Below are 13,408 nucleotides of genomic sequence, written 5' to 3'. Positions count from 1 at the left end.
AGAAAAGAAAAACTAACATTTAATCCAAGTTTACATCTCACATTTCAATGGCCTCAAAATTCCAACTGCAATATATAGTTTTTAAAGCAGATTGCATGAGCCAATACTTGCTCCAAAACCAGTTTTAAAAGTGAATCCTGGTTAGCATTAACCAAGATTAATGAGCTGACAAAACTCTGGTTAAGGTTGCATGGTAATCAATACTTCAAAAGAGGACCCTTCTACACTGCCATATAAAATCCAGACTAACTGCTTCGAACTGGATTTTGGCAGTGTAAAAGGGGCCAGAGATGAAGCATGAAATCTAGTAGCTTGTGGTTTAAAGGTGGTTTAAAGAGAAATTGGTGTTTAGAAGTAAACACTATATGGTGCTTAAAATAAAGAGCTCTTAACAAGTTCAATCGCTTTTCTGTTTTGCGCTTAAAAGTTCAGAACATCTTTTTAAAAGAGTGATCCTTTCTGATTTGGTCATAAGTTATTGTCTGATCTTTTTTTAAAAAACCCAATAAACCATAAATGGAATTTATACAATTTAATCTTTTAAATGGTTGAATGATGGCTTTATGAGAAAATTCTTTACTGAAGAGCATGGCATAGAAAGCATCTTTAAAAACTTCTTTGAAATGATGATTACCAGTTCAAGTAATGCCTTGTTGAAAGTATGTTTAAACATTTATGAGGTATTTGTCAATTTACACAACACTGAACCACCAATGATATAGCTGGGTTTCAATTTATGCCATCATTATATTTTTAATAAGGCTGAAAAAAATTGAATATTCTAATCATTTATTATAGATTCCTAAAGCTCAGTTTGACATTAAATTAGATTTAAACTTGATTCTATTTGTTAAATCCAGTTGCAATCCAGTTTACATTAAACTTAAGAGTCCCATTGTCTTAAAATTGCTTAGGTCAAAAAATTACAGGTGCTTTAATTATGAATAGATGGAGTTCTCTTACCATATCACTGGTCTATTTTGACTAGATTACTATAATGCACACTACATTGAGCCGCCTTTGAAGGTGGTTCTGAAACTTCAGGAATAGCAAAAAAACAGCTGTAGATAAGAGCAGGCAACTGGATATGTGACACTAATATTCTGTTACTTAATTTAGCTTTAAACCTAAAGAAATGTGCAGCTGAGTTATCTAATGGGCCACTTTTACTTATTTCATAAAACCTGTATTTTAAGACCAACCTCACTATCCTGACTGTAGCGTTGTGTGCAATACCTCACACAGATAAGCACAAGGAATAGGGCTTACTTGGTAAGTGCTACACACTGTAGAACCTTAAATCAGTTTCAATCCAGAATTTTAAGCAGAACCTATAAATCAATATTATTTTGAATTGCTTTTACATTCCTGATACTGCTGAGTTTCAAACTGTATGGATTCTGTGCATGTCTTTAGCTGACTTTTATTAACAGTTCCTGCTGTAGCATGAACATTTTAATGTTTATTCAAATGTTTTGATATTTAGTTATTTTAAGTTGGCTGTTATTGTAGTGTACTAGTGCTTCATTTTATCTCTAATCACACTCTGTGTGGTCTGCAATCTAAAAAAACAACCTGAAATATTTAAATAAAATGTATTACCCAGCCTGTGGATTATGGTTGTTTCTTAGCCTGATCCTTACACTCTCTTTTTTTAAACTGGAGATGTTGGGAATTTATCTGCGGCCTTCTGGATGTAAAATATGTTTTCTGCTATGGCATGTATCTCAGAAGATTATGGATCCAATGTTCACCTTACTCAAGGTCCATTTCATCCGATGAGATTTGCGCAACTACAGAATTGGAGGCTTCATACAGATGCTTCATGCTACCCTTGGACTACTGGACTAAGTGAAGGATGAGGGCAAATCTATTTAAAACAATGAATAACGTATCTGAAGCTATATTATAAATATATAAGTTCAGCATTTCTTTGTTTAGGAAATGCTTCTTCCAAATTCCTGAAATTCTTGTCTAGCTGAACAGTCTATTATGCATAGGTATTAAATACATACATGCAAAACTGCAAGAATACAATTCCTGATCTAATTTGAACCTAAATCAACCTATTTCTCCATATACAATCTATAGAGAATGCCATTTTTTTAAAATAAGGAGTAGTTTTCATATTTTGAGGAGCCAACCTTACATACAGTATTTAGACCTTCCCGAGCCACTCTTTATTATGCTTTTCTGATACAATTATAATGGTTCATTCAACTAGGTTGTGTAGAATACTCCAGCTTCTGTTTCTATGACATTTTCTTGTTATTAAACCCAACTGGTCAGAAAGGTGATCTACAAGTATTTAAGGAATATTTAATGTAATAGATAAATACAAGAAAAGAACGAAGTAATCTACATGTTAAATTTCAGTACAGTCTCCCTTAAACACCTTTAAAGGTTACTCCTTTTGAACTTCCAAGCATTTTAAAAATTCTTCAGACATGTAGCTACAGCAATTTTGTAGATCTCTGCCTGCTGACAAAAGCACCTTTTATGACAGGGATTTTGAATCTAAGCAGGCCCACACAACTTAATCCTACAGAACTATTTCAAAGAACAGCAGCCTTGTAGCAGTAACTTTTGAAAATAATCCGTTTAGGCAAAACTCAACACGTTTTCAAAAGGGACAGATGTTCCATTCAAAGTGAAAGGCTGCAGGCAAAACCGTCTCTGGAGAAATGTCTCTGTAAAGCTGTGCTTCTGCATCATTCACGTATGCTCTTTAAGAGATATATATATATATATATATATATATATATATATATATATATATATATATATAGGTATTCTATTTTCTTTTAATTCAAAAACTCAACCAAGTTATCTTAGGGCCTTACAAAATCAAATACTAAATACACTGCAGTACATTTTAAAAGTTTTCTTTAAAATAACTTTTAAAAACAAATTATATACAACCCCCCCAAAGGGGGGTTCCCTTCTCTACAAAATGCTACTTCAAGAAAAAAATCTTAGCATATCAACTAATTAGGCAAAAGGTCAATTTCCTTCTATTTTTCTAAAAGCAAAATGAGTAAAAATTATGCAGTCAGGCATACTGGAATTCCGTCACTTTTGCTTCAAAGAACTACATATTCATGTGCAAAGTCACGCTAGAGGCTGTTCACTTTAGTGGAGTATACCTAGCCTGAAACACAAAATAATAGGGAAAAAACTGAAAAACAGTACCACAGTGTACCAAGTACTCACCAGTAATTATGTTTTCTTCTTTCCATACTAAGAATGTTTATCTTTGCTTTTAAAAATAAAATCTTTCAGCTCTTCATGAAATGGCCATGTTGCTTAGTTCCCAAAACCAAAGTTTAAAAAGACACAATATGATTCAGATGAGAATCAACAATAATAAAGTAATACTAATGTTAAAAAATAATTTCCTGAAACAGATAAGCTTAAAAAATCCATCCTGGGATTTTCAATCATGGAGCCACCCTGGACGTGAGCTGCTGAATCTCTGGAGCAGCTGCAGTTAAAATTCTGCCACACTCTTGCCTTCTCTATGGTTTCTCAGCTACAGCAGATCATAACAGGCTTGCAAACAACTGATCTCTAAATGAGAGCTAAATTCTTCTCCTGCAGTGAAGTGAACCAAGTTTCAAGTGCTCAAGAGTGAGTGACAGTATTGCCAGCCAATCAGCTTGTGTTTTTCAGGAAAATCACCCCTTAATTCATTCAAAATTAGGTCATCTGACACTATTTGAAATGCTATTGGCTTAGAACGAGCATACTGTTTTAGCCTCATCAGGAAAAGGCCACCCATCTGAGTCTTCTTGGTTTTAAGGCATCCTTGACTGCATTACATACCGTGGATATTTGAAAGAAAAGATGAAGGGAGACTTACCAGAGCTTCCCAACTGTTAAAGGGACGGACTTCTATTATTCTCTGAGCTTTTTTCTGAGAACACTGTGGGATCAAAGTGAGTTCACTAAGGGAAGCCTCTTGTAGAAAGTTAAGGATTTTGGCTCTGTAACCATCTTCCATCACTTCATCGCCGCTGCTGTAGTCTTCATCAAGGGAGCTACCAGCTTCCGAGGCAGATTCATAGTCCACAACCTGCAAGTCCTTTTTAGTGCTCCAGATTTTTTTCTTTCTATCTTTTTTCTTGAAGCCATTCTGAGGTTTTGTAGAAGGTTTCTCTTGGAACTTTGTATTAGTGTCATTCTGGTGATAATGAGTATTAATGGAAACCTCCTTTCCGTTTGAAACTTCACTTTTGGAAGGGTTCTGTGCATCTGTATATACAACAATAATAAAAAAAATGCAGAGAACTTACAGATAAGACAGTGAAAATCTGTGGGAAATAAGAAACTGCCAACGCTTAGGTTGGGCATATGTTTCCATTGCCTCATTTCAATACATTTTGTCCAGAACTTCTTAATTTTCCCATGTTCATATTACTGCTCTGGTACTTGACACATTTACAGCAGATTTTTGTACAAGGATAGTATACTTTTTTCCTTTCTCATTACACTACATATGGTAGAAATACATTTTAAAATCAATAACAGTTTTGGTATTACCCAACTTCTATATAAATCTTATGTAGTTAAAGCAGAGCACTAATTAGGACTACCTCCTACATATTATTAAATGCAGTAAAAAGCTATGATCATAGTAAAGTTATGTACATATTAAATACAGTGTCTTGTTCTTTAGAATACTATTGAACAGTATTTTGCATAACATTATGTGATTTACATTAGATGAATACATATATCAGGAACAGTAAAGCATCCTTCTATATCAGTAATCATGCCCTGTCCTATATAACCTTACATTTTAAAATTCTGGATCTAGGAAACATTTTAAAATCTTTTGAGTAATTGTTATTTTCAGAATGCTATTTTAGAACTTTTTGTTAAGTATCCTATTTTCAGTTCTTCTAACGCTATAGTTATTCAGCTATATATCCAGTTATTTATACTCCTCTGCAGTAATGAATATTCCTTTCAGGGGGACAACTGAACACTAAGCTGTACCCCGATAAATGAGATTTGCACTTTAGCCCTTTTTAACAAATACACTGAATGCTAAACTGTGGATATATACATGCATTTTATGGTGCATTCAGCTGGATTTTAGCTGCACATTATTTAAAGTCAAGACAGTTAGTTTTACTAGTTCCAACGTTTGCACTTCCAAGCTATTGTAATTAAATCTATTCACATAATACTTAAACTGGAAGTTAAAGGATCACCACACTTGAAGAGGAAGCAATACTTAACACAGCTCACCCTAGCATATGAAAACCAGGACTTATAAAACTGATCCAAATGAAATTTTAGGCTTGTGCTCCTCAAATTGCAACTCCCATACACTTAGCTGACTGCTTTTTAAATTAAGGAAGTCTCTAATATGGTTTGTATGTGCCCCAGGTGGCGGGGAGGGGTGTATGTCAAAGTAAGCATAAACATGCCATTTGATTTCTTATGAGGATGTTGGTCCGACTTTGGAAACTGACATTTCAGTGTAGCATAGATTATACAACCTATATTTAATGAAACAGTGTAATCTCCTAAATAACTGATAGAGCAGTATCAAGGTACAGTAGAGTCTCGCTTATCCAACCTTCACTTATCCAATATTCTGGATTATCCAACACAATCTGCCTTTTAGTAGTCAATGTTTTTGTAGTCACTGTTTTCAATACATTGTGATGTTTTGGTGCTAAATTCGCAAATACAGTAAACACTATATAACATTACTGTGTATTGAACTGCTTTTTCAGTCGATTTGTTGTAAAACATGATGTTTTGATGCTTAATTTTTAAAATCATAACGTAATTTGATGTTTAATAGGCTTTTCCTTAATCCCTCCTTATTATCCAACATTTTCGCTTCTCCAACGTTCTGCTGGCCCGTTTATGTTGTATATGTATATGTACTGTATATGAGAAACCTCGGGAAACTTTGGCTCTCCAGATATTTGTACTACTACTACTACAATTCCTCACCACTAGCCATGACAGCTAAAGGTTTTGGCAGCTGAGGTCTAAAACGTTTGAAGGGCTAAAGATGTCCCATTCCTCATATGGAAAGTTTATCATCATTACCCTCAAAACTTTCAATAGTAACTACTGGTGCAAAGAAGAATCAGAATCTACAAACTGTCCGGGTAAGAAGCCATTTTTCTTGATACATCAGCTAGCTCCTAGTATGTCACTAGATTGGGATTTCCATTGCCATTGCTAAACTTAGGCACATCAGTTGCAGAAGCCACAGGAGCTATAGTAGCATCTAAAGTCAGGGTGTCCAACCTTTTGGCTTTCTTGGGCCATACTGGAAGATGAAGAATTATCTTGAGCCACACATAAAATATGCTAACAGTAACAATACTCGATGAGCAAAACAAACAAACAAACAAAAAATAAAGAAAAGAATGCCAGTGAATAATTTTTGTGATATCCACCTTGCACAATAATCCTAATTATGCACCACCCTATTCAGGGAGTATTCTACAATCATCAAACAGATCTTCTGGCTAAACTGTTTGCAATTATAATGCAAATTATGGATAACCTCCAGTCTTTGTAACTGTAACACTCTGACTATTCTATTCCATTCTGTAATTGTCTACGAAGTTCACGTTCTAGATATACAGAGTTAAGTTAAAAAAAAACCCCACAATCTCATAATGTTTTAAGTAAGTTCATGTGGCCCATGAACCGCAGATTGCACAAGCCTGGTCTAAGGAATAGGGACTGGGTCATTTTATGTTATTCCACTCAGTGATTTCATTCACACCATATTTAAGATGGCTCTTTTTTGCATTAAATTTTATTTCTCGCTATTCGCTAGAGTTGAAGGAGACCACAAAGGGTATCCGGTCTAACCCCACTGCCATGACAATTGTTAGGCAGAAAGATAAATTGTTAGGCAGAAATAACCAGACACCCCCTACCCCAAAAGAGTAAGATTCCTATTACAGCAACTGATAACAGGACTCTCCCTAGCATCACATCACATCACATCACATCACAGGTAACAGGACCCTCCCTTGCATTGCATCACAAACGAAATACCCGATAATTCATCATCACAATTGAGTCTTTGACATTTACCCGCTTTCATTTCTTGTTATCTCCCCCACAAATCTAGCAGAAAATTGGCCCACAAAACCACCCCAGCTGTCTACCCCTGCTTTCAAACATGACAGTAGCCTGACACATTAGGAATAGTGTCTTAATTATTTCAGCTAGCCTGAAGATTTTTGTGAGCACAGCCAGTTCTTTATTCATTTATATGTAATGTTGTTAGTTACTGGCAAGAGCCCAGTAAGCGACAGCAGCTTGTACACACATGCAGTCAGCATGGACATTGTTCTAGGCTGTATCTGCAAGGATTAAGCATTTAATGTACAGAAGCTAACAAGAAGAACAGATGGAGCTGCCAGTGCATATAATATGACATTCATAGATATATATACTTTTATTACCTGATTCCACAATGGGGATATTTTCTCATCTGCCTGATGACAGAGGAGGGAGAATACCATCAAACTTTATGCTATTTGGATGGGGAAATGAATGTAGGAAGAAGCTGACTGGTTGGTTAAATTAGAAAAGGTAGCTTTGCCTATCTTTATGACACCTAACATCTAAGTTGTGGTTCTTAAATGTCAGAAATTGCTACATGGAAGCATAATCTACATGTGTGTATCTTTCAGAAGACAATATGAGACTATGCCAATTCACTTGGCACTTATTTCTGTTCTATCCCATGGCCAGCACCTTTCAACATATTATTTGGAAACTTTATAAAGGTCTTATCCTGAGGTTCTCTTCTTCAAGCAGAAAGTACTTGCATGCACCCAAGGCCTTACACACACTGGTACAGTCTCCCATGCTATGTGCTATCTTCCTTCAAGGGGTGTCCCAACCCCCTTAACAAGATTTGAATGAAGCCAAGATCTCACAGAGGGAAGGAGACGACATAAATATTAACATAAATTAGTTCAAAGTATCATCTGCCTGGTACACTACTATTACACTAGTACACTATTAAAATAAAATACTTCTAAGGATGTTTTTATGTTTTCCTAGAAGCAAGCATTTTCTATTCAAAAGTCAATGGCAGTAATATGATTGCAAAAAAGGAGCTAGTGGTGCTAGGAATACTAATACCATTTGCCAGTTCTCTGGCAGAGAAAATATGTGACCATTTACTTAAATGCCAGCAAAAATTCTGATAATGTTTGAATGAAGGAAACAATGTATTTACATATCAGAAGAGGGATTTAGGAAAAAGGGAGGGAGGAAATCAAAATACTTGGATGTATCTTGACAGAACTGTAATAAGCATTTCAGTCTATATAACGATTGAAACAGACTACAACTTTCACAGCTTACAATGAATGCACATCAAGGAAGAAAGTAAGTGGTAGGATACATGAAATGCACACAATGTTGCAGCAGTCTTACAAATCTGTGTGTGGGAAAAGCTGACTAAAATAAGAATGGCAAGGATCCATAGAAGCAAGTTACTTCTGCTCAAATGCTGAGAATATTATGTGTCTCTCTCTCCTTCCCTCCCTAGATAGCAAAGTCACCCATGCTCTAATGACCACTGTGAAGGTCAAATAACATATCATTTGAAGGACTGCAAGCAGAAAGAACAATAGATGATGAATCTCTATGTCAAGACTGAGAACTATGTGGCTCTCCATGTTGTGGATATTCAGCTATAAGCATTCTTGACTCTGGTTCTGTTGCTCAGGACAGATTGGAATTGTGTATATGTGTGTTTGTTTGATTGACTGATGGAAATTGTGAATATATCTGTTTGTTTGATTGCTGGGAATTGCAGTTCAACAACATGTAAATAGCTATACAATTTCTATCCATGTTTTACAATGCAAGGATCTAGGCCAGGGGTCCCCAAACTAAGGCCCGGGGGCCGGATGCGGCCCTCCAAGGTCATTTACCTGGCCCCCGCCCTCATTTATAATATAATATTTTTATATCAGTTTTAATAATATAATATATTGTATATACATATGATATTGATAATAGTATCATCATTTTATACATTATAATACTAATAATAATACCATATAATAATATTAATTATCTATATATATATAAAAGAGTGATGGCATCACGGCAGCAGACAAAACAACAAAAGTAAACACCCCACAACCTCGAAAATTGACAGCACAACCCCGTCATCCATGCCTCTAGGTTGATACAACAAAAGGAAAAGAAAAATAAAGCCCTAATTAGAGGGAGAGGAATAATTGTTTTTATCCAGTTGCTGCCAGTTGGAGGGCTAAGCTCCGCTCACTTGGTCTCCTAGCAACCCACTCAGCCCAGGGGACCCTTTACCTTAACTACCACCAATTCCTCAGTACTTTATTTCCCATACCACCATACTTCACCACAGCAACGCGTGGCTGGGCACAGCTAGTATGTTATATATTACATATATTACAGTATAGTGGTATAGTTCAATATAGTAATATATAATGCTAATATTGTGCTATGCTAATAATATAATATATTGTATGTACATACAGCTGCTCTGAGTTCCCTTCGGGGTGAGAAGGGTGGGATATAAATGTAGTAAATAAATGTAGTAAATGAATAAATAAATAACTTTGGACTTAGGCTCACCCAAAGTCTGAAATGACTTGAAGACACACAACAACAACAACAACAACAACAACAATCCTAATTAACCTGACTATCTAATTGGCAAGAAACAGGCCCACACTTCCTATTGAAATCCTAATAGGTTTATGTTGGTTAAAATTATTTTCATTTTTAAATATTGTATTGGTCTTTCATTGTTATTGTTGTTTTGCACTACAAATAAAATATGTGCAGTGTCCATAAGAATTTGTTCGTTTTTTTTTTTTCAAATGATAATTTGGCCCCTCAACAGTCTGAAGGATTGTGGACCGGCCCTCTGCCTTAAAAGTTTGAGGACCCCTGATCTAGGCACTAAGTTTTTACAAAAAAGACAAGACATTATAAAAATATATTCCAATAGCTCTGCTGAAAATGTTTTATGCAAAGTTTCAAAGAATAGCAGGTTTTCATGGTTTAATCATTTCCAAGACCCTTAATATTAAAGGATAAATTTCCTCACACTAAATGCAAAATACTTTCCCTCTATTTAAAACCATTACCAAACATTCCTACAAGACGATATGGAACTCACAGAAATAAAGCATATTAAGGCTGCAAAAAAGGTTCATACTTAATGATACATATTGACAAAAATAAAATAGTTGTTACCCTCTTGATCTTCCATAAAGACCCTTAAAGACTCCAGAGCTTCCTGATATATCCAGTTATGTTCCCGAAGCACATCCCTCAGTTCCTAATTATGAAAGATATCACAAGATTTCTGTACAATCACTGAAATAGTAACCTATGAAGAGCAAGGTATTATCACATTTATTGCACACACTTTCAAATATGCGTATCAAAATCAGGGGCACACTTTAGGAATCTTTGCATTTACAATGACTACAAAGGCATACACGTGTGTTTTTCATGTGTGAGTGCTCAAAATTGAAAATAGTCTAGAAGAATGAAAATTCCCTAGATTGTTGTGCATTTTCGGGGCTGTATAGCCATGTTCCAGAAGCATTCTCTCCTTATGTTTTGGCCACATCTATGGCAGGCATCCTCAGAGGTTGTGAGGCATATTGGAAAACTAAGCAAGGGGGATTTATATAACAATAGAAGGTCCAGGGTGGGAGAAAGAACACTTTGTCTGTTGGAGGCCAATGTGAATGTTGTAATTAATCACCTTGATTAGCATTAATGGCCTTGCAAGCTTCATTCCTGCCTGGGAGAATCACTTGTTCTGAGGTGTTAGCTGCCCCTGATTGACTCTTGTCTGGAATTCCTGTTTTCAGAGGGTTGTTCTTTATTTACTTTTCTGATTTCAGAGTTAAATACCGGTAGCCAGATTTTGTTCATCTTCATGGTTTCCTCCTTGAAATTAACATTCACACTGGCCTCCAACAGACAAGAGTTCCTTTCCCACCCTGGACCTTCTAGAGTTTTCATATATACTTCACAACCTCTGAGATGCCTGCCATAGATGTGGATGAAACATCAGGAGAGAATGCTTCTGGAACATGGCCATACAACCTGGAAAATGCACAACAATCCAGTGATTCTGGCCATGAAAGCCTTCAACAACACACTGAAAATTCCCTAAGTTCCAAAACAGTATACAACAAGAGTTTACTCAACTATCTTCTAACACAAGGACAATTTCTTTTCTATTTCTTGAAGGGACTGACTATTCATTGAAGTCTTCAGCTAGACTGCTCCAATACCATATACTGTACTGTATATTAATAGCAAACCTCTTATCCAATTCTGAGTACTAATCATTATGTAGAGAAAACAGCATCATCCACACAGAAAAGTAGAAACATGTTTGAAGAAAATTCCATGCTTTGCAGAATAGTTCCTTTTTAAAAAAATCCCAAACAGTGTGTGTGTGTGGGGGGGGGGGGGGCAGGGGGGGACAAAAATAGTTCAGTGGGATCTGGGCATGCTCAATGATCTCATAACCAACAGTCATGGGACACCGGGGGGAGGGGGGAACCCATGGGGTGGAAGAGAATGAAATTGAATATTCTGAAAAGATATAGCCCTGAGCATGAACACTGCACACTGCAAAACTCTGCTTCTGTCCCAACTAATAGATTTATACTTTAAACATTAATGATCACAGAATAAGGTAACTCTGTGTAGCAAAGATCTGTGTAGGAACAGATTGAAGAAAAGCCGATTAAGTAAAAAAGAGGTCTATCCCATGGAACAACACAATGATATGCATGTTTACTTAGGGAACAGTGCCACTGAATTCAATTAAACTTATGCCCAACTAAAATATACAAAGGCTTGCAAGCTTAGAGAAGTCCAAAGTCATGTGATTGTTAAAGCATAACAAAGTCCCAAGTGCCCATAATTTTACTGTCAGATTGGATGGAAAGATATGCTAGACACTCTATCAGAGGAACAACTGCATATGACAGAAGACTAAAATGATCGAACTGATCTATTTGGTTTCATTTATAAAACTGGAATCTTATTTTAAGAGAAGAGACAGTCATAGCAAGCTCTCTATACAATTCATATACATGGATTATATCAGTCACTCATTTTGTATCAGACACAACATACCTCCTTATCCAAGTTGGGAAATTCTTTGTGCAGTTTGCACACCAAACTTTCACGCTTTTCCCACTCATTTTCAGGATTTTGCAGCTATGGTTCAGAAAAAGATTTAGTTCTTTTACAGTTCATCTCATTCTACCAATTAAAATAGCCAGTAGAACAGCCTAATGCTGGAGGTTTTTGGTGTTTGCTTTTTTACAGAATCAACACATAGTACTAACATTTACAGAAGTAATTACTTTGTAGCCAGAGATTCCCTTGTGGGTTAGATTTAAAGACTGGATTATGTCGCAAGTAAAAACAAGTTTTAAAATAGCAATATCAACAGTGTTTGGTGTATACTTCAATTTTTGAAATTTTATCTTTCTAATGAGAAAAAGGAAGTTCAAAATCATGCAAAAAGGGCTGGGAACCTGCCCAATTATAAGTAGTGTTTTTCTACAAACTGATTTGAAAATGCAGATATTAAATTGTGCACTGCATACTAAATGCATTAGAGAATATCTATAATGAGCATTTGATTTCTGCTGTGGCGCAGGCGGGAGAGCAAGCCAGTGCAATTAACTGCAATGAATCACTCTGACCAGGAGGTCATGAGTTCGAGCCCCGCTCGGAGCCTATGTTTGTTTGTCTTTGTTCTATGTTAAAAGGCATTGAATGTTTGCCTATATGTGTAATGTGATCTGCCCTGAGTCCCCTTCGGAGTGAGAAGGGCGGAATATAAATGCTGTAAATATATATATATATATATATATATATATATATATATATATATATATATATGTGTGTGTGTGTGTGTGTGTGTGTGTGTGTGTGTGTGTGTGTGTGTGTGTGTGTGGAAGGTATGCCCAACTACTTACAGGATCCACCTTTTTCTTTTTTGCACTTTGGTCATTATTATCTTCAGAATCATTTTCAGCACGTTCCTCAAGTTTCCTCTTTCGAGCTCCACCTTCTAAAACAATAGTAAAATAGATTAACGTAATCAGAAACTACTTGCAGTCCAATATTAATGCAATTTAAGTCGTTTAGACTTTTTCTAGCAACTAAAACAGATCAAAGTTACTTTTAAAATTGTAAAATCATAACGCTTTTCAAAATGTGAGTAAAGATATTTATTATTATGTACTTAATTTTTATCCTGGCTTTCTCCCAATATACAGATGCAAGATGGCTAATAACAAATATAATAAAAAAACTAAAACAATGTAAATGCACTAAAATATAAATACCATTATGA

At 35.7% G+C, this 13,408-nt stretch overlaps 1 protein-coding gene across 4 annotated transcripts in view; it reads right to left on the bottom strand.

The window, feature by feature from the left end:
* Nucleotides 1-13,408, bottom strand: part of smarcad1 (SWI/SNF-related, matrix-associated actin-dependent regulator of chromatin, subfamily a, containing DEAD/H box 1) — a 46,033-nt gene that overhangs the window by 14,240 nt on the left and 18,385 nt on the right. For 3 of the 4 annotated variants that reach the window (XM_062982129.1, XM_062982127.1, XM_062982128.1), the window contains exons 6-9: nt 13,029-13,123; nt 12,175-12,258; nt 10,261-10,345; nt 3,863-4,254 (exon numbers count right to left, since the gene is read on the bottom strand). In XM_062982129.1, coding sequence (XP_062838199.1) covers nt 3,863-4,254; nt 10,261-10,345; nt 12,175-12,258; nt 13,029-13,123 — 656 coding nt within the window. The remainder of the gene's footprint in view (nt 1-3,862; nt 4,255-10,260; nt 10,346-12,174; nt 12,259-13,028; nt 13,124-13,408) is intronic. The other variant, XM_062982130.1, reaches the window with a different exon arrangement.

Source organism: Anolis carolinensis, chromosome 5, assembly GCF_035594765.1.
Source record: "Anolis carolinensis isolate JA03-04 chromosome 5, rAnoCar3.1.pri, whole genome shotgun sequence".
Taxonomy (NCBI): Eukaryota; Metazoa; Chordata; class Lepidosauria; order Squamata; family Dactyloidae; genus Anolis; species Anolis carolinensis.
This window is presented reverse-complemented; position numbering and strand designations above follow the sequence as displayed.